At 38.6% G+C, this 21,705-nt stretch overlaps 1 protein-coding gene across 4 annotated transcripts in view; it reads left to right on the plus strand.

The window, feature by feature from the left end:
- Window positions 1-21,705, plus strand: part of CACNA1I (calcium voltage-gated channel subunit alpha1 I) — a 192,630-nt gene that overhangs the window by 77,435 nt on the left and 93,490 nt on the right. For all 4 annotated transcript variants that reach the window (XM_039335515.1, XM_039335517.1, XM_039335516.1 and 1 more), the window contains 4 exons: window positions 486-801; window positions 1,494-1,586; window positions 14,790-15,096; window positions 20,767-21,170. In XM_039335515.1, the coding sequence (XP_039191449.1) occupies window positions 486-801; window positions 1,494-1,586; window positions 14,790-15,096; window positions 20,767-21,170 (1,120 nt within the window). The remainder of the gene's footprint in view (window positions 1-485; window positions 802-1,493; window positions 1,587-14,789; window positions 15,097-20,766; window positions 21,171-21,705) is intronic.

A 21,705-nucleotide genomic window follows, 5' to 3' on the forward strand; every position in this document is an offset into this window, starting at 1 on the left:
ACTCTTGTTCTTGTTAATATTTCTAATTCTAGCCAATATCTCTGAATAGATAACATTATTAATCCTCTGCTGTACTAGATTTTTAATATTTGTCTTATAGTCAGCCAGATATTTGGGGTTGGATATGGCTTTTTTGTCCACTTTTTGAGTCCTTCCCAAGAATCTAGGATAAGGAGTTATTGTTATTTAAGAATATTAAAAGTATTATCATAGAATGTAAGCTGTTTCAGGTAAAACTGTCTTTTGCAATTGACTGACAGTGATTTTGTCAATGCTGATAGTGTTCAAGTGGTCTCCAGATGTTTTGAAATTGCACCCATGGTACTTATTATTATTGGTACTATCTTTGCTTTCTTTTGCCACAGTTATTCTACTTCTATTTGCAGGGCTTTATATTTTGTAATTTTTCACCATTATGTCCAGTCTACATATGTATTATTAACTATAATATTTGCCATAACAATTTTGTTCATGTGTTCTCTCAGCCAAGGTAACATCACTCTTCCTCCCTATTATCAACCTGAGGAGGAGGATGAAATGCCCTTCATCTGTTCACTGTCAGGCGATAATGGTATCATGGGCTGTCAAGAGATACCCCCACTCAAAGAACGGGGCCATGTATGCTGCTTGGACAAGGATGACTACTTCTACTATACTTCAGTCAGGCAGGAGTTCAACGTCAGTGGCATGTGCGTTAACTGGAACCAGTATTACAATGAGTGTCGTACAGGCAATGCCAATCCACACAAAGGGGCAATCAACTTTGATAATATTGGCTATGCATGGATTGTTATATTCCAGGTAATCTGAATCAGGTTATCTAAAATTTCTACTCATTCTAAAGATGAGGTCCCCAAAACACCTTTCCAAGAATGATCTACCCAGGTCTAACCGAGGTATTTGGTTTCCTGTGGCAAAGAACAGAAATGGACCTGTCTGCTTAATTTTACTTGAATTCTGGCAGTGTCTGTTTCAAGTAGCTGATTTTGAGAACTGTGGTTTATTTCAGAGAAACAGTCCTGTGTCTCTAAGTCAGTGATGCATAACCTTTTGGCAAAGGGAGCTACATTTTGTCTTTAGACAGACAATAGGCAGAACCTATTAATTTTAATTTAAAGATTTAAAATCAAATATAATTAAATGAGAAAACTAAGTTAAACTAAATTAGAATTAAGAAGATATTAAATTAAGGAAGCTAATATGATTATTCCTAATGATATTTAAAATGTTGTGATAAGTTTTGTGACACATTGGTCACATCCAATGTTTTGGAACACTATATGAAGCTCTGGAGTATAAGTCATATATCTTGTCTTAACATGTTATGAAATATAATTTGAGAGCATCAGGCTAGGGAAAGTTGCTTTAGTAATCCATAAGGATTTTATTTTTTCCTTTTGTCAGGATTTCCCTAAGATGTCTTACAAAAAAACTGGATATTCTATCTCCTTGTAGCTACTGAAATATTTCCTATTCCCTCTCTCTTCTTTCAGGTAATCACTCTGGAAGGATGGGTGGAGATTATGTATTATGTGATGGATGCGCATTCATTCTACAACTTCATTTACTTCATTTTGCTGATTATTGTAAGTACAATAGTCCCTTCACTGAGTATATAAAATATGCCCTTCACATGAGAGGAACAAATCCCAATAAACCAAGGAGGTAGACATTTATGTTCTTTGAAGTAAAATAGCTGTTGCAAATAATTCTAGGAGATACCAATTTCAAATCCTTTGTTTGAAATAGCAAAAAAATCATTCTTGTTCATGAATGAAATTGATTTTACCATTCTTGAATTCTTTCTAATGTCTTTGAAATCTGTTGTCATATTTAAATACTTTTTTAAATAAGTGTTTTTATTCATTTTCTATTATTACAAATCATAAGTGCTTAGTAAACAACATGATATCTGGGTACATTTGTTACTCAGTGTTGCATCTTAAATTCTTCAATATAAATCTGGTCAATGCTACATTGTTTTTCCCCCCTAATGCTCTCTTCTTCCCATAGCATTTTTATTTTTCCAACATTGAACAAATACAGTTCTTACTACTATTGATGCATACAAAATTAGATATAGACATCCTCTTCAAATTTTTCTACTGTTATACAAATAAAAATGGTAATTTATAATCTCTTTTCTAACCACTTTATATTTGAACTGTATTTGCAATTAAAGTCTCCTTATTAAATCAATGTCCTGTTTGTCAAGCTTTTATTTAAGTTTGATTTCCCATTAGTATTCAAAATATCTTTGTGTTATGATTTTCTCAAAATTAGTTATATTTGTGTAGCTGAAAATTTCATTTATACAAGCCATCCTAGTGTTTTTATAATTCCCATATAAAAAAGAAGATGCTATTCTAATTATAAATCATATCTTTCTTATTATATAAATCTATTTATATCTATGGGTTATCTATTTTTTGACTCTATTCAAACAAATATTGGATCATATAATATCCCATCTGGTACGTCAGATCTTCTGTTTTTTGAGTCTAACTCTAACTTTTTTCCTTTGCCAATTGGTTTTCCAGGCCAAAGTAATTAAATCACAAAAAAATATTCCTCTGTTTTTGTGAATATTGCTTGGAATGGGAAAATCAATTTAAGTAGGGTATTTTTGAGGGGGAATTCCGCCCAGTTGTATTCATTAAATAACTCCCACTTTCCTTTCCCCTCAATTTCTCTTTTCATTTTTTGTCTCCCAATTTCTGGCATTTCCCCTAACAGCTTTATAATCCATTTTTTAAAATCTTTTTCCTTATCCTCAGGTATATTTTGAAAACCTAAAAAATAGGGTGCCTTTTCCATTTCCATTGTTGTAGCTAAGTCAGATTTTTATTTGTCTGTGCCAATTTATGTTTCCCTTCTTTTATATTGTGCATCTTTGGATCAATTTCTTTTGATTCATCTTTTGTTTTCTGACTTATTTGTTCTTTCTTTTTTTAATAGATATTTTATTGGTTTTTAACTATAACCATCTCCAGTGCCTGGTGTACAGCATGTTGTCTTGGTTTATATTTTAACAAGAAAAAAAAGGACAGTAATAATTAATTAACAGTCAGTAATGATTAAATTTGATAATTCCATAATTAATATATCAATTAATAATAGATTTCTTTGATCTTCCCTTCTCCCATTTGTATTTTCCTTCTTCAACCTTAACCAAAATATAATTCTTAATATTTTCAATATATAAATGAATAGGTATAGGCATTTTATATACTTATACAAATAATAATAATCTCTATATATAACATTTTTTTCAGCTTATATTAGTCTCATAACCATAATCTCATTAGTTCAGCATACATCCTATTTTTATAATTTTTGTTCGCTTAGATTCCCTTATATTCAATCCAATTCTTATCAGTCATAATTTCTTCATGTTAGTCATCTCACTGTCTAAATTTTCCCATTTAGGTACATCATCCCAATATTTTATGTCATGCATTATGAAAATACTATACTTTTTATCTGTCTTATAGTATCTAGATATAACATCCTTTTTAATCAGTTTATATTTTACTTATATATTAATAAAAGTTACATCAACCTACTATTTTAACATTTAATATATTGTAAAACATACTATATTACTTAAATCTCATTATCCTTCTTGTTATAAGGCCCCTTTATGTTCGAACTTCTCTGTTCTTTTAGCCATATTCAAACAATTGTTTATTCAGGTAATAGTCCATCTGGTAGGGCAAGTCAAATCTCTTGTATTTGCCTCTGATCTTCTTTTGCCAAGTAATTTTCCAAGTTGATGTAATCCGCTTACCCAACAGTTGCTGTATTTTTATAAATGTTATTTGGAATACAAAAGATGAAGTAAGTAAGATAAATTCTTTCTGTCCCCCAAACTTTAATAGTTCTCCTAATAATTCTATTTTTCTTGTTATATCAGAACCTTGTAGATTTTTTCCTGTTTGTGTTAAATTGTAATTCTTTTCCTTTGTTATTTCATCAATTTGATCATACTCTTCTAATTTGTATTGTGCTGTCTGATTTGTTTGCTCCTTTGTTGTTATTTCCTGGGTATTTTTTAATTCTAGATTTAGATTGGAAATATGCTTATTTAAATCTTCAAAGTTGTTTCGAATTTTGTCATGGTTTGAATCTATTATCATTTGTATTTGTCCTAACATTACATATATTTCCTCTGGGAAAGTATTTATCTTGCCTTGAAGTATTGCTTCTGGAGGCCCTTGATTTTCCAGGCTAGCTCCTTCAGGAGAAAATATTGAATGTGGCATCCTGTCATTTTTTGATACGTATGTGATATCCATGTTGTCTCCCCCCTTCAAATAATCTTTCATCAATGTTTTAATTCAAAGTCAATTTAATCAGTCAGTCAAAATTACACATTTAGTATATTAAGCCACTTTAAATCCTGCAAATTCTCCTCTAAAAGATTAGCCAAAAAGCCAAAGTTTTTTTTTCCATAAACAGCTCTTAGGTTTAAGCAACAGTCCAGATGTTTTTTTTTCTTTCAAACACTTTTTAATCTTATAGCTGACTCTTCCTTTGTTCCCAGCTGTCTTCAAGATTATTTGCAATTCAAAGGAACAACTTTTTCTTTGTTTCTGGGCATTCTGCCAATTTCTGAGTCCTTATTCTTTGATTCTCCACTAGTTGTCAGCAGTTATTTCTTTTTTCAGTTTTTCTTTCCATCAAAAGTTATTTTTGTTATATATTTTTATAATTCCATCAGAATTTTTTTAGGGTATAATCTTGACAGTTTTTTTAGTTCCTAGATTTGTCCAGACTGAAATATTTTAACAAATTTTAGTATATCTTTTTCAATCTTTTATGTTAATTCGCTACTTCTGTCTGTAAGGGAATGGGGATATAATCCCCTCCCTTCACTTCTGGAGATTTTCTTGCTTTGGGGATCTTTTCAAGGATTTAAATAGCAGGTAGAAAAAAGAAGATCAGTACTCTCATCAATTCCAAGCACACTGTTCACCGATGTTTAAGTTCATGCTCTGGGACTTTGGCTGCAAGCAGCTTGGGCTAGACGCTGATCTCATGCTAGCCTTTTGGAGGGCTTTCCCGACATCAAACGAAGTGATTGCCATTGCTTCATGATTGATGGGGCGCCCCTCCTTCACAGTCACCTCTCCGGGGTAACTTCGGACCCATCTAGGGTTCCCCAAGCAGGAAGAAATTAACCATGGCACGGCCATGCGCTGCAGATGCAAAAACTGGAAGCCTTATTTGTTCTTTCTTTGTAGTCGTTTTCTGGGAACTCTCTAGTTGTAAGTTTAAGTTAGAGATTTGCTCATTTATATTATCAAAATTGTTTTTAATCTCATTATAGTTTCTTGTTGCATCTTCTTTATGTGAAATAATTGTCTCCTGAATTAATTGTAATATAGAATGTATTTCCTTCTGGAAAATGTTTACTTCTTCTTGAGGCATCACTCCTGCAGATTCCTGGTAAACCTGGCTGGGGGTTTCAGATGGGAGTACTAAGTATGTTTTCCTACCACTTTTGGCTAGATATAAAGGATCCATTTTATTTCCTCCCTCCAGTTATTCTGTCAGAACTGTTGTGATCCCCAAGTGCTAGTCTTGTCTAATACCACCAATCTTAATGTCCATAGAACAAAGTCTCATCTACTTCTTCTGGTCTTTATATGTAGCCTTTATAATCCAATAGCTTCCAAGATATAAGTCCACCACTGAAGGCAATATTTTGTAATAGTCCTTCTGCTCAGGCATCCAGAAATTTGCAATCCAAAATGTTCAAAGTATTCAAAATTTTCAACCATCCTAAGAACAATCCAAAAACCTCCCCCAGACAAATATAGCCAGAAGTCAAATTTTTCTTTCTCTCCAAATAGTTCTTAGGATTAAAAGTCAGAGCTCAGTGCATATTTATAATCAAGAAGGTCAACATGTTTCAAAACAATTGAGTTCTCACATTGTAGTAAGCATGCCAAAATATTTTCTCTGTTGCCAGCTGTTTTCTGTTGAGTTAAAAGTCATCAAACAACAAAGAAGCTAGGTTGTTATCTATTTCTAGGCTTCTTGCCAGGTTTGCATCAGTCATTGTAGCTATGGTGCTATACTCTAATCCACCCTAGATGTCATTCAATATCCATTTTCCGACTCTTAAAACAGAAGGTTGGTTTCTTGTATTTCACCCCAGTATTCTTTCAAAGAGGAAATCTTAACAATTTTCTCAGTTCTCAAATTTGTCAAAGCTACAGATTTATATTACTTCTACTTCAGTGTTAAATATTTCTGTCCCCATAAAAAATTAAAATGCCGCTTCCATTCCCCTGGAAGGGTGGGGCTACAATCCCCTTCCTTCTTGTGTTTGGAGGTTTTTAACTTCTTGGGAGCATTTTCCAGGAAATCCAGTTGTAAAATAGTAAAGAAAGGATCAATAATCTCACCCAGTTCCAAAAATGCTGTTTACAATATGCTAATAAGTGCTTTCTTTCTTTGGCTGTCAGTAGCTGGAGGCTGGCCACAGGAATGCAGCCAGTCTTTCCTCTGCTGGTTGAGAGGGCTTTCCTTGGATCAAATGGATTGACCACCATCTCTCCATGATTGACAAGGCACCCCTCCTTGTTAATCACCTCTACGGGACAATTTTAGGTCCTTTTAGGGCAGTGGTTCTCAACCTTTTTAATGCCGCGACCCCAACTGGTCGTAAGTCGAGGACTACCCAACCGGTCATAAGTCGAGGACTTTTCCTGCCCGGGAGCACCACGCATGCGTGGTGCTGCCCCCTGTGCCGGCCGAGCCATAGCTGGCAAGTGGCAGAGACGGAGCAGGCCGACCACCGGCTGGACCACCAGCTGGCCCAGCCCAAGGGAGGTAAGGCACCCGCCGGGCCCCACGCACGCCAGCAACCGTCCCTGAGCCTGCTGGCCTTCCACCCCTGGCCCTCTTTTACTTACATTTTTAGTAGTTGCTCAGCAGGGATGGGTGGAAACTTCCAGACAGCTTGCCTTTGCTGCAGACAACTTGCAGCACCGTTTGCGGGCTCAGCAGGGCAGAGACAGCCTGGACAATTCCTATTGGCTTTTGAAAGCCAATAGAATTAGACTCTATTCAAGAGAGTCTATTCTATTGGCTTTCAAAAGCCAATAGAATAAAAGGGAGTAGCACAGCTAAGGAAAGGGGGAAAAAATGGCGGACTGCATTGTTTGGCGACCCGGTGAAATGGTCGTTCGACCCCAAATGGGGTCACGACCCACAGGTTGAGAACCACTATTTTAGGGCCTCCAGCAGGGTGAAATTGGGTGCAGAAAGCAGGGCCCTGCCTTCCTGCATCCGTTTCGCTATGATGCCAAACCGGAAGTTCATATTTAAATACTAATTTATAATCATGTTCCAAGAGCTTGCAGTTTAAATAGACTTATAGAATACTCCACAAATTTGTTATGCGATAGGTAGGAAAGAGCTTAGTGATGGTCATGGATAAACACTAACTACTTAAATGGCAACAAAATAATGAAACTTTTCAGAATTTCCAACCAGCCAGAATATGGCCAAAAATGTTCCATGGCCATAGAATTTTGGGAGTAGTCATCAAATGCATATGGAAGGCATGAGGTTGAAAAAGGCTGTAATAGGAAATTTTGTACATTAAAAAGATCTGTACACTTTTATATTATCTTTATACCATTTTATACCATTGTTCATGTTCAGGTCAAATGAGCAAATGATGATAAATCATTGGCAATTGGATCAAACTTTTCCAACTTTATTTATTTATTTATTTAAAAGAGATACAGGCATTTAGATTTTCTGAGTTTCTTAGTTTATATCTACATGCAGGATTTGAGCAAGAATTTTTTTTAAAAAAACCTATAAAACTATTGGGGAAATAAAAGAGGAAAGTATTGGCTATTGTTGGATTGAAGAATATCAAGGTTGATGACTAACACAGAGAAACACTGTTATTGAGAATTAGAATGTTCTTTATCCATTGTGCATAGGACCTTGACAATTTATTCATAGATTCCTAAGTGCTCCACCATGTGAATTCTACTGAATTGGGTTCCAGAAGGCAATATAGCCAATGCTGATTTATAGGAATCAATGGGCACTAAAAAACGGACTGACTGGAAAAGCTATTTAATTGGTTTCCTTAACCAATTAAATAGCTTTTAAATAGGGTGTGGGGTTCAGAGTCCTGGGATTCTTTAGGGAGAAAGCAGAAGTAGAATTGATTTATTAGCATGCCTTCTTCTTTATGCATGTTAATAAAAATAGCTTTTAATTAAGACATAATACAGACTAGCATTGATGATGTTACCTAGTTTGGTAATGAAACATCTGCAAGAAAACAACCAAGCTCAGAGAGCTCCAAGGACCCCTCATAATACATTTTCCAATAGAAGTGAATATTTGTAGCTCAGGGATAAATTGTGGAGTCTATGACGCTTTCTGAGCTTGTTTATTTTGCACATATATCATTACTCAGCTAGGTAACATCACCAGGGCTAGTGACTGTGGGGTTTGCTCTCTATTCATTGGTAAAGTTAATGTATCTTGTAAACATTTGTAAAATTCTGCTGGTAGCCCATCTGGGCCTGGTGTCTTGTTATTGTTTGTCTTTTTATAGCTTCTATCAACCCCATCACTGTTATTTTTCCATTTAGCATATTCTTGAAGTTCTCTGAGATTTTTGGTAGCTTAGCATTTTCTATATATTGCCTCATTTTTTCCTGAGGAATTTTTTCTATATTATAGAGTGTTTCATAAGTATTCTTCCTTCTTCATCCAAGTACATTTGTTTGGAGTTCATTGTTTCTTTGAAATATACTCCTCTTTTCTTTTGTTGTGCTAGTGAGAAATAAAGTTTCCCGATTTCCGGGCATTCCAGAAATTTATAATGTTGTCTTTTAATATGTGTTTCTTGGAGACAAACTATATCCATTTTTAATTTTTGTAATCATGTAAAGAGTTTTTTCCTTTTTAAGGGGGAGTTCAGTCCATTTATATTCATTGAAAGTATCCCATTGTCCTTTTCCATCTCTTTCAGTTATATTTAGGTTTTATTCTTCTAGTTGTTCTAGTTTGTCTCTGTTCTTTCCCTTTAGCCCCTTCTTCTTGATTTGTGATTTCTATTTTTTCATCTTCTCTTTGTTTGGCCACCCCTTCTAATGCTGTTTTCTAAATTCCCCTTCTGGATGGAGTTCTAAGTTTCCTTCTTTGAGAAAAGTTCTATATCTATCATAAAATTCCTTTGCTTTAAAGATGGAATCCAATCTGTATCTTTTTGTGTCCCAATTGATTAGTATCCCTTCTGGCATAAGCCAGCTAAAAGTCACTCCTTTCTTAATTATTTTTTTGGTCAAAAATTGGTATTCTCTTCATGAATCCCTTATCCTCCTAGGTATCTGCTTCAAAACTATGATTTCTTTTCCCTTATATTGCAATGGGTCATCTCTCACTCTTCTCAATATTTCATCTCTTATTGATCTTTTAACAAATCTGACATGAAACTCTCTGGGGACTTTATTTCTTCTTGCATAGCTTGAGTTAACTCTAAATATTTGGTCTATCTCTCCCTCCATTTCCTGCTTCGCCAATTCCAGCGCATTGGCCAACAGTTCTATCATCAGATCAACAAGGTCCTCTTCCTTGTCTTCCATTATATTCTGAAATCTTAAAAAATAAGATGCTTTTTCCATTTCTAAAACTGCTACTAATTCTCTATTTGCCTGCATCAATTTTTGGTTTTCATCTTTTATTTCTTCCATCTTTTGATCAGTTTCTACTGATTTGTCTTCAGTTGTCTGGATCTATTGCTCATTCTTTGAAATCTTCTGTTGGAAGTTTTCCAGTTGGGATTTCAAATCATGGATTTCTTCCTTCGTTTTATCAAAGTTATCTTTTGTTTCTTCATGATTTTTTTTGTGTCTTATTTATGTGAAGTAATTTCCTCCTGAATTAATTGTAATGTGGTTTGCATTTCATTCTGAAAGTTGTTGGTTTTTTTCTTGCTGTAACATTGCATCAATTGATCTCTGATACACAGGACTGGTGGTAGTAGAAGACAGAGCTGAGGATGATTTTTTGCTAGCTTTAGCTAAGTTGGAAACACTCATTTTTGTTCCCACCCTCTAAAGCTTTCTCAGTTCTAATATATACCCCTATTATCAGCTTTATATGTCCTTTAAGTTCATCTCTAATAAGTCTTATAGTCTTTATCTGTAGCCTCTTATAAGCCAATAAATTCTCCCACACAGGGGGAGGCAGGAAGGAAAAAACACCTTTCTAAACCACTTGTTTTTAAGTCTCAGCTTCAAACAATTGTCCAAGGGTCCAAAGTTATCACTCTGCCCAGATTTGTAATCCAAAAGGTCCTGAATATAGGGTTAATAATCCATAGAGGATTTGCTCCCTATTTATATAAGTAGCTGCTTGAGAGCCACAGAAGCATCCCCTGGCCTCAGATCCAGGTGGCAGCAGCCTGGAGAAGCCTCCGGCACCCAGGTCAGGCCGCCAGAGGGCTGTGGAAACGTTTCCTGGCTTTAGTTCCATTCTCTGTTGCACAGAACAGGTCTAAAATACCATGAAATCATGCAAGATCAGTAGCGTGAGATCTTGCCCCACTGATCTTGCGTGATCTTGCGTTACTTTAGGCATCCATTCTCTGTGAATGCCCCGAAGGCCTGGAGCAGCCAAAAAAGCGAAGGATCTCGATCTTTGCAAGGTGTGTATTGAAAGCCTGGTGCCTAGGGAGACCCAGAGCGGGTGTGAGTAGGGAGGGAATAACCAGGGTGAATGTTGCAGTGCCACTGCAGTCATTCATAAGCACGAATGACTGCTGTGGTTCTGCAATATTCATAATTTCAGGACTTGCTCATAAGCACTAGGGGGCACTTATCATGTAACTTCAAATGAGCATTAAGTGAATGCTTGTAACTTGGGGATTACCTGTACAAAACTCCCAAAAATTAAAGAATAGAGAAAAACAAACAAAAACACAAAAGACAAGATTAAAATTTTAGATCTCCCTGTTAACAAACTATTATAGTGAACAATTTGTAGAAAATTTTCCACAGCATCTTATCTATCCCATATCATTCCAAAAATTAACAGTAATTCATTCTGGATCAAATATCCATGTTTGTTTCTTAATACCATTTCTTATCAATTGTTCTCTGATTAAATATATAAATTCAATCTCCAAAGTCAGGCTCTCTTCCCAACAAAGTCCAGATAAAATTGCTTCCTGATTAAGTGTGATAAATTCATTCCCCCATCTTCTTCAGTCCTCATGGGGAAAGTCAATTTGCTTCTCCACTCAGTGTAATTTCTGCTGTTATAAAAGACTGCAGGCTTAAACTTCAAAGAGGTGTATGCCATCATCTCAGTTAATTCTAAGTCTATACAGTCCCAATTTATTTCCAGCAAATTAATTGGTTCCAAATCACATTCCTTTTGTGAATCTACAAGGGCAATTCGGAAATAAACCTCCATTTGGTTATCAATGATAAACACTCGCAGATAGAGAACTTCTATTATACACATTAGAAAACTACAACATTACATTACTTTTCAACATGGTCACCATTCAAACTGAGGCACTTGTCATAACCTTTTACAAGGTTTGAAATTCCTTAGTAGTAGTCACTTGGTGACAAATCTGAGCTATGGGAAGGTGATCAAAAACATCCCAACGGAACTGCTTCAAAAGTTCTTGGGTACATCTAGTGGTGTGCGGGCAAGCATTATCGTGAACCAACACCACATCGGAAGTGGTTCCCTAGAAAATCCCACCAAATGTGAAGATGCCAAAGGAGTACTGTTAGTGAAGTTCATGGGACATAGTTTGACCATCAATTCAGAAGTCTACTGTGAAACGTTATGAAAACTCAGACAAGCCAGCCATAACAAACATTGGGGCATGCTGACTTCTGGTGTGGTGTTGGTTCACAATAATGCTCACCCGCACACCCCTAGACACACCCAAGAACTTTGGAAGCAGTTCCATTGGGATGTTTTTGTTCAACTCCCTCCCATAGCCCAGATTTGGCACCAAGCAACTACTACTAAGGAATTTCAAATCTTGTAAGACGTTATAACAAGTGCCTCAGTTTAAATGGTGACCATGTTGAAAAGTAATGTAATGTAGTTTTCTAATGTGTATAATAAAAGTCCTGTATCTGCAAGTGTCTGTCATTGATAACCAAATGGAGATTTATTTCCGAATTGCACTCATAATTCCAAAATAACATGCCTCTGAATATTTTCCACAGTACCCCTTCACAGTTGGGTCTATAGCCATCCAAAAGTATTCTTGGGTCATCCCTAAGTGTTCCCTTTTAAGCCCAGGGAGCAGCATTGCCAGAGAACCAGCTCTGGCAGCAAAATCCAAAAATTGTCACTGGGAAAAAGAAAAATCCCTACAATTCAGCAGCCATCTTGGAGGGTGTCTCCCCACTGCATAATTATTCCTATGCAATCAACCTATAATAGTGGTCAGAGCACACAACAATGGTTAAAACAAGGCCCTTAGAGTATAATACAGGTAGTCCTCGATTTACAACAGTTCATTTAATGACTGTTCAAAGTTACAGTTCTCAATTTTTCCATGTTTGTCTTTCTATAACTTGAAGTTAAAATTCCCACCATTTCTCTTAAGCTAAGCCACAGCTTTTGTGTGAGTCCCCTACCCCCTGCAATTTTAGTTATTGGTTTGCAAACAAAGAGAGGGAATTACTTTTAAAAACCCTCCAAAATGCAGTATTTGGGAAAGCACTGACTTGCAAAAAATTGCTCTGTAGGAATCATAACCTGACATACTTACTATTTCTTTCTATAAATAGGAAGACAGTGACAAAAAAAAGGAAGTTAAAGTACATGTTTGGAACTGGAATGAGCTTTCAGAATCCTTGCTCAAAGGATATAGAAAAAGAAAAGCACTTGTTTGGCAAAATTCTCAGATGTTATAGGGATCAATATAATTCAAACAGCATATGCAAGTATTCAGATTCAAAACAGAAAAGGTCCTTTGATCCCAGCAACAGTGCATTTGCTGTATTTATCAACAAGCGCTGAATAAAAAACTTTTTAACATGTTGCTGACGGGTGTTGTGAGTGCACTCACATTATATCTGAAGCACCTTTTTTCCTTTGGATCCAAATATCACACATATTTAACAATTCTAAAGAACTTTGTCTACTCTGTTATTCTTCACATGTATACCAGATTGCCAATATAGACTGCAAATCAGTGAATCAGGTGAAATATACTAAAAGTGAACAGTTTTGTAACAGATTTCATAAATCTTGCAAAATGTGTGAGATGGGACTTTAAATTACAATACATCCAGCCTCAGCAGTTGGCCATTTAACTTGCCCTCACTCAAAAGCTTCCAGCAAGTAGGAATCCCCCACTTTTGAAGCAAAGTCTTCTATTTGAAACAGTTCTTGCCAATAGGAATTTCTTCCTGGTATTCAGCCTGAATATTTTAAAATAGCCGTCAAAATCTTTTTAAAAACACCATTTTATTTTGAAACAGTGAATTATTTTAATACTGAAGCTGGCCAGGAAAGGCTTAGTTTTTCAAAGGCTAATTCAAGGGCTAGCAGAGACCCAGCCCCTTTGAAATGTTAAAAGTGAATGAAATGACTATCTGATAGAGCCTTCTGGCACCTTTGTCTAGATGAGCAGCGCAGCAAGAGTAGAAGGGCATCATGGTCTATTATTCTCTGGATAATTATGTTTGAAAGCTTCTAGATGGAAAAACGGTAACTCTTTTCCTCCTTTTATGACTTGAGGAGATTTCAGTATTAAATTCGCCCTTTATTTTCTGTTACCTCTTCCTAGCCTGAGGTTTGTACAATTGTTCTTTAAGCAGATTGAACTTTGAAAGATATTTAGTAAGATGCTTATTTGTTATTTTTATTCTGACATTTATGTCATGTTGCATGGGATAATAGCAAATATTATTTTGTTTATGGGATTAAAGCTATGGGATAAGTAATGGATGCTGAAAAAATAAAACAGTTATCATTTACTGTTAATTGGAATGACATGAGGATCTATATAACATTTTTGAGTCCTTTGTAAAAACTTTTCATGACATTTAAGAGTAAAAACGTATATATTAGAGTAACACCTGAACTACCATTAAGAATATCCTTCCTAAGTTTTAAAAATAAGAATAAATATTGTTATATTATATTGTTTTTACAGAAGCGGGGTTTTTTTTAATAGAGAATAAAAGCAGGTTTATAACCTAAATTATCTTTACCTAATCTGGTGATTTCCATTAGTTAAAGTACAGTTCTCATTATATGCAGCCAGTATAGGTGGCAATGAGAGTTGCAACCCAAGACATCTGAAAGGTGCCAGGATGCACATTCATCCAAGGGTCCACTATCTCTAAAATGATTTCTTTGTATGTTTTTCTTTTTGCTTATTGTCAGTTTATTATATATATAATATATAATATTAATAGATAAATAGATATAATATGTATAAAGTATGTATGTATGTATGTATGTATGTATGTATGTATGTATGTATGTATGTATGCATTTCTAGAATTTCATCCTAAAATGGCAGGAAAATGTGGCACTGATGTTCAGCAATCCTTACAGATAAAATTTGACAGTGGAGTCAGAATGAATTATAGGTTGTGAGGAAAGAACTTTGCAATCCTTTGACTCTAGATTGCCCCCCATACATAAACACATATATCAATGTTTTATGTCTTTTTTTAACTTTTAATCACCACCACCCTTATCCCGCTCCCTAATAATACTTTATTCATGCCTTTTCTCTTGTTGCTTAGGTGGGCTCCTTTTTTATGATCAATCTGTGCCTAGTAGTCATTGCTACCCAATTTTCAGAGACCAAGCAACGAGAACACCAATTGATGCAAGAGCAGCGAGCAAGATACCTGTCCTCCAGCACTGTGGCCAGCTATATGGAACCGGGAGATTGTTACGAAGAGATCTTCCAGTATGTTTGCCACATTGTTCGTAAAGCTAAGCGTCGTACCCTTAGTTTCTACAACAGCCTGCAGGATCGTCGTCTCAGGCAAACAGAACCAGGCACTGCCAAACAGAGAGTGAATGGAAAAGATCGGAAGCAATATGGTAAGATTTATAAACTAAGCCTGCCAAATTAAGGGGCTGGGGTTGGGACTGTAAATGACTGTTAAGAACTTCACTGTAAATCAGACTACAGATAGTCCTTGGCTTATGACCGGTCATTTAGTGATTGTTCGAAGATATGATGATTCCCCCCACAAATACTTATGACCCAATTTGAAGTGCTGATGGCTGCTTGTCCCATAGTCACATGATACATTTTGGGCACTTGGCAACCAAGCCATATTTACAGCCATTTGCAGCATTCCATGATCATCTGATCACAATTTATGACTTTTTTTTCCTGGAACCCAGCATTTATTTCCAGATTCCAGCAAAAAACACCCATTCTGGACACTGCATTCATTTAATATTTCGGATTCACTTAATGACCATGGTGATTTGCCTAACAACTACTGCAACAAAAAGTCATAAAATTGAGTTGGTCACATGATGACTCACTTAAAGACTGGCAGGGCTGTAATTCCTGACTCAATTAAGGTCATAAGTCAAAAATTATGTATACAAAGTATGTCATCAGTTCAAAGTCAAAAGACAGTTCTTTTCCATTTTCTGCAGAATTTTTTAAAAATATTATAAATTTTCCATTTAAATTGTACAAGCCTCTTTATAAAAAATGCATTTGTACAGGTAATCCTCAACTTATGAGTGTAATGGAACCTGCCCATTACTGCTTGTAGAGTGAATCTCGTTCAAGGTATGAAATCACTCCCTTTCTCATTAAAACGCACACGGCTTATTAAGCAACCATGAGGTATCTCAGGGTGGGGAAGGCCATGGAGGGCCTAGTGCTGGAACAGGCCCCCAAGGCCTCCCTGACCCACTAAGATACCGCATGCTTCCCCCTCCCTTCCTGCCACAATGGACTCACCTGGAAAAGATCTGTCTCGTCTCTGCTACGGTTCCTGCTGCCGCCTGGATTTGAGGCCTGGACTTGAGGCCTTCTGTGCTTCCCGCATGGCCCAATCCAGGCTCTGGAGGGCTTTTCCAGGCCATTCCAGCCTGGATCTAAGGCTGGGGGAGGCTTTCGTGCCCCCCCCCGTGGCCCAATCCAGACTCCCGAGGCCTTTTCCAGGGAGCTGTGGCCTGGCTCTAAAGCTGGGGGAGGTTTTTTCACCCCCCGTGACCCAATCTGGGCTCTGGAGGCCTTTTCCAGGGCACTGCAGTCTGGATCTAAGACCAGGGGAGGATTTTCCAGCCCCCCCCGCAGCCTGATCCGGGCTTTGGAGGCCTTTTCCATGGTGCTGCAGTCCAGATCTAAGGCCAGGGGAGGCTTTCGCACCCCCTGTGGCTCGATCTGGACTCTGGAGTCCTTTTCCAGGGCACTGCGGCCTGGATCTAAGGCTGGGAGAGGATTTTGCAACCCCTCCGTGGCCCGATCTGGGTTCCAGAGGCCATTTCCAGTGTGCTGTGGCCCAAATCAAAGGCTGGGGGGGGCTTTTGCAACCCCCTGTGGCCCGATCTTGACTCCAGAGGCCTTTTCCAGGGTGCTGTAGCCCAGATCTAAGGCTGGGGGAGGCTTTCATGCCCTTCCATTGCCCGATCCGGGCTCTGGAGGCCTTTTCCAGTCCACTCCAGCCTGGATTTGAGGCTGGGGAAGGCTTCTGCGACCCTCCGTGGCCCGATCAGGTCTGGAAAAGGCCTCTGGAGCCCAGATTGGGCCGTGGGGGGGGCATGAAAGCCTCCCCTGTCCTCAGATCTGGGCTGCAGCAGCCTGGAAAATGCCTCCAGATCCCGGATCGGGCAATGAGGGAGCATGAAAGCCTCCCCCTGCAGATCCAGGCTGCAGCAGCCTGGAAAAGGCCTCCAGAGCCCAGATCGGTAAGGTGACCAACTTTTTTACAACAAAAAGGAGGACACAAATAAATTGAAGAAAAAATATCGTAAATAAAAGAAACATTGTATTTATTGCAACAATAATACAGAATACACTATAATATGATAAATGCATAATAAAAACCATTTGTAACAATAACATTTTATATTATAATTACGCTTACATGCCTATTAATTATTTAAATGAGTATTTTTCCATTGAATGAATATTTTTTGTCAATGTATCATCTTTTAACAATATATTGGAAATATCTGAACAAGAAATATCCTTCATATTGAATTTTACGGCAAGTGCTGCAGCTAGACTATCAACATTCAATCTCGATTTCTCACTTGTCCAAAAATCTACACGGCTGGATTGCGCAGGGGTGGGCAGCGGAGGCAGGTGTTGTGAGTCAGGCACTCCAGGACAGCCACGTAGGTGCGCAGGATGAGGTGGTGGCAGTGCAGGTCAGCACTGCGTAGACCACCACTGGTGCAGCCCATGGAAGGTCAACTGCCCGCCGCGCCCCCACCCATAGCTGCCCCACCAGCACCGCTGCCCTGCCATGGAGAGCCAGCCCCATGGCTTGCAAAGCACCAGCCGAGCCAGCTCCAGCCCTGCAACCATCCCCCAGCACCACCGCCCACCCTGCACATCCCCGTAGAGCCAGCCCCACAGCTTGCAAAGGCAAAGCACCAGCCATGCCAACTTCGGCCCTGCAGCTGCCCCCCCAGCCATCCCCCAGCACCACTGCCCACCCTGCGCATCCCCGTAGAGCCGGCCCCGCGGCTTGCAAAGGCAAAGCACCAGCCACGCCAGCTCCGGCCCTGCAGCTGCCCCCCAGCTGTCCCCCAGCACCACTGCCCACCCTGCGCATCCCCGTAGAGTCGGCCCTGCGGCTCGCAAAGGCAAAGCACCAGCTGCCCCGGCTCCGGCCCTGCAGCTACCCACCCAGCTGCCCCCCAGCACCACTGTCCACCCTGCGCATCCCCATAGAGCCAGCCCCGTGGCTCGCAAAGCACCAACCACGCCAGCTCCGGTCCTGCAGCCACCCCCAGCTGCCGCCCAGCACCACCACCTACCCGGTGCATCCCTGTGTAGAAGATCAAGAGAAACTTACCACTCCAGTTTCCTCCAGCTATCTGCGGAACTAAGTAGGAGATGGTGTAGTTGGGTAGCAGTGAGGGGTGCAAAATTCCTGCAACTTGCACGTGCAAAGTTTGCTGCCCGGGTGTTTTGGTGTGCTCAGCAGCAATTCCTATTGGCTTTCGAAAGCCAATAGAGGGAGTAGCAGAGGCAAAAGTTGAAAAAAACCATCAAAAAAGATCCCGGAACGCCTTCTGAGCGTTCTATGAGGGAAAAAAAGCCTTGCAGATAAGTTTTCAAAGATAGAAAAAGAGAACATTTAGGAGGACATTTTTGAGGGAGGACAGAACTCACAAAAGGAGGACTGTCCTCCCAAAAGTAGGACGGTATATGGAAAAGGAGGACATTTAGGAGGACACTTTTTGAGGGAGGACAGAACTCAAAAAAGGAGGACTGTCCTCCCAAAAGGAGGATGGTTGGTCACCTTAAGATCGGACCACGGGGGGAGGTCGCAAAAGCCTCCCCCAGCCTTAGATCCAGGCCACAACGCCCTGGAACAAGCCTCTGGATCCCTGATCCAGCCTCCAGAGACAGAAGCATCCCCTGGCTTCGTTTCTGTTCTCTGTTGTAGAGGACAGAGGCCTAAAGTGATCACATGAGATCAGTAGCATGAGATCTCACCCCATTGATCTCACGTGATCTTGAGTTACTTCAGGCCTCCACTCTCTGCGAATGCATCGAAGGCCTGGAGCAGCCAAGAAAGCAAAGGATCTCGATCTTCTCAGAGTGAGTATTGAAGGCCTGGTGCCTAGGGAGACCCAGAGGGGGGTGGGGAGGGAGATAATAACCAGGGTGAATGTTGCAGAGCCACTGCGGTCACTTGTAAGGGTGAATGACTGCTGTGGTGCTGCAAAATTCGTAACTGCAGGACTTGCTCGTAAGCACTAGGGGGCACTCATCATGTAACTTTGAATGAACATTAAATGAACAGTCGTAACTCGGGGATTGCCTGTATATCCAATTTCTATTAATTGGAAACATATGGAAAGTGTGAGCATTTTGAGCAGGGAACTGCATCCCATAATTCAAGGAAGGATAGCTGAATCCTGATTTGTATAATAGCCAAAAAAAATAAAACAGCATTATGTAACTAAAAATTATGTTCAACCCCTACTTAAAACAATTATACTTAGGTTAATGGAAGGAACTATATAGCAGCAGTCCCCAATCTTTCTGGCTCCATGGACTGGCAGTAGCAGCAGTGGGGGGGAGGTTTTCATATGCACAATGTAGTTCCCTTGCATGTGCAAATAGCAACAGCACTTAGACTTATATACCACTTCACAGTGCTCTACAGCCCTCTCTAAGCAGTTTACAGAGTCAGCATATTGCCCCCAACAATCTGGGTCCTCATTATATTGACCTCGGAAGGATAGAAGGCTGAGTCAACCTTGAGGTAATGACACTTGAGCTGCCAAACTGCTGGCAGCCAGTCAGCAGAAGTAGCCTGCGGTACTGTAGTCTAACCGCTGCTTGTGCGGCCCTGGGGGTTGGGGACCCCTGTTATATAGGATGAATAAAACATAGGAGTATATATTTAAGAATATACATGTTTACTTGGTATGTTATTGGATACAGTATGTACAATTCTTCATTTAGCAGCAGAGAATGATACAGAATATGAAGTGGGGAAACATAAATTAAACTGTGCAAATTACTAGCTTTTATGAAAAAGACAAGAGGCACCTATAGTAGAGATTACTCACCTTTTCAAGCATGATCTTGTTCAATGGCATGGGATACCAAAAAAAAAAAAAAAATTAATTGTAGAAATTTGACAAGACTCTGGGAACTCGCCACCAGGATCTTATGTGGTTTTGTGTGACAAAATCACATATTATTACAGTTGTTATTGTGAAGTAATCAGGTCCAAGTATTTTGCAATCTTTTCTCAATTCTAACATCATCTGGTTTAGTGCCATAAATGGATTATTATTATTATTTGTTCTAGCCAGTTGTCTCCAAAGAAGAGTGATGCGCTGCCTCTGAATTCTCGCAAGATCGCCTTAATAATCACTAAAGTCTCATGTGATCTAGTGGTCTTTTTCATGCAATGCATGTGGTTATCATTGAGCTATGACCTTTTTTTCAGACCCTACAAAACTATTTTAGTTGTAGCAAATCAGCATAAGTGACTTTGCCAGTGTTACATTTTTTAAAAAAAAAAATCATATGCTTGTCAAGTCAGATATGCCTTTCTAGTTCTGCTCCATTTGCCAAGATAAGCTTTTTTGGATGATTTGACATATTATGTAGTAGCAAAGTCAGACTTACCATATTTTATATGCACGGTATATAATATTTGAAATATTTTTGTTATGAGATCAATAAGGCTCCCTAGTTTTTAAAGAAACAAGCTTTTAATTTTTTTAAAACCTCCAATATATTGCATATAGATCATGACCCTTATTTAATGATTCTTGCAGTCTAGAGAATTATTCCATCCATGCTACATAGCTGAAGACAATTGAGTGCAATCTGTTGTGGCTGAAGTAGAGCGTATCTCTTAGAAACAAGCAATCTCCATTTAAAGTCTCTGATGAGATGTTTAACTCTAGCAATTCCAGTACTTCATTTTCTTCTCCATTAAAATGGCCAACAACCCATTTGCTTTGCATAATTAAATATTGAGATGCAGAACTGTATTATGAAAAGCCTTACATTTAATCTCTTCATGTATTATTAACCAGCACGTTGCCGGAAACATTCTTCTATTGATTACATGCCTCAAGGACTTGGTCAGCCTACTACCAAGACATTGGTCTCTGAACCCAGCAACTGCCCCAAATGTTACAAGGCCCAACAGGAAGCAACCCAAAGACTTTCTGTGCTTGATAGTGTCAATTCAGATAAGGAAGATGGAGAAAAAGCCTGTGACCAAGAGGGAGATGGAAGGAAAGGAGTCATGGAAAAAGATTTGGAAAAAGAAGAGGATGATGGAGAAGAGAAGGGACAACTCATGCTTTGCAATGATATGTGGCAAGAAGTTAGAGTCAAACTGAGGGGAATTGTGGAAAGCAAATACTTCAATCGTGGAATCATGATTGCAATCCTCGTAAACACCATCAGCATGGGCATTGAACATCATGAACAGGTAAGGTATTGATGGGCACCTGAAACAAAAAAATTAATTCAGTATCCTGGGATAAAATTGTAAAGTTTCAAAAAGATGGATAATTATCATGTTACAACCCCTAGGATATCTGTTGTGGACAGCAACATGACATTACCCATATTCATTTAGTTATCTAGGGAATTTGGCAACTTATGGGATTTGTGAGTATATATGACCACTGAACCACCAATACATTCAAGTAGCAGCAATTTAATGCTTAGTTGAAAAAAACTTAATAAGGTGAAATAAGGCTTTACACCACCAAAAGTGCAATCACTGAATGAAGACTTTGTGGGATATAAATCTTACTGGAGGGTGGGTATACTGAAGCCAGAATCTTAGAACTAAGCTTATTTGACTTGAAAATGGGACAAATGAATGAGACAGATATTAAAAAGCTCTGTTAGCTAATAGATCCAGAAACTACATATATTAGGACCAACCAAATGCCAGAACTACATTCAAACTTTTAAGCATCCAGATTTCATCTTTAAATCTTTAATCTGAATGTTAA

Source organism: Crotalus tigris, unplaced genomic scaffold (assembly GCF_016545835.1).
Source record: "Crotalus tigris isolate CLP2741 ecotype Arizona unplaced genomic scaffold, ASM1654583v1 scf7180000017644.4837335, whole genome shotgun sequence".
Taxonomy (NCBI): Eukaryota; Metazoa; Chordata; class Lepidosauria; order Squamata; family Viperidae; genus Crotalus; species Crotalus tigris.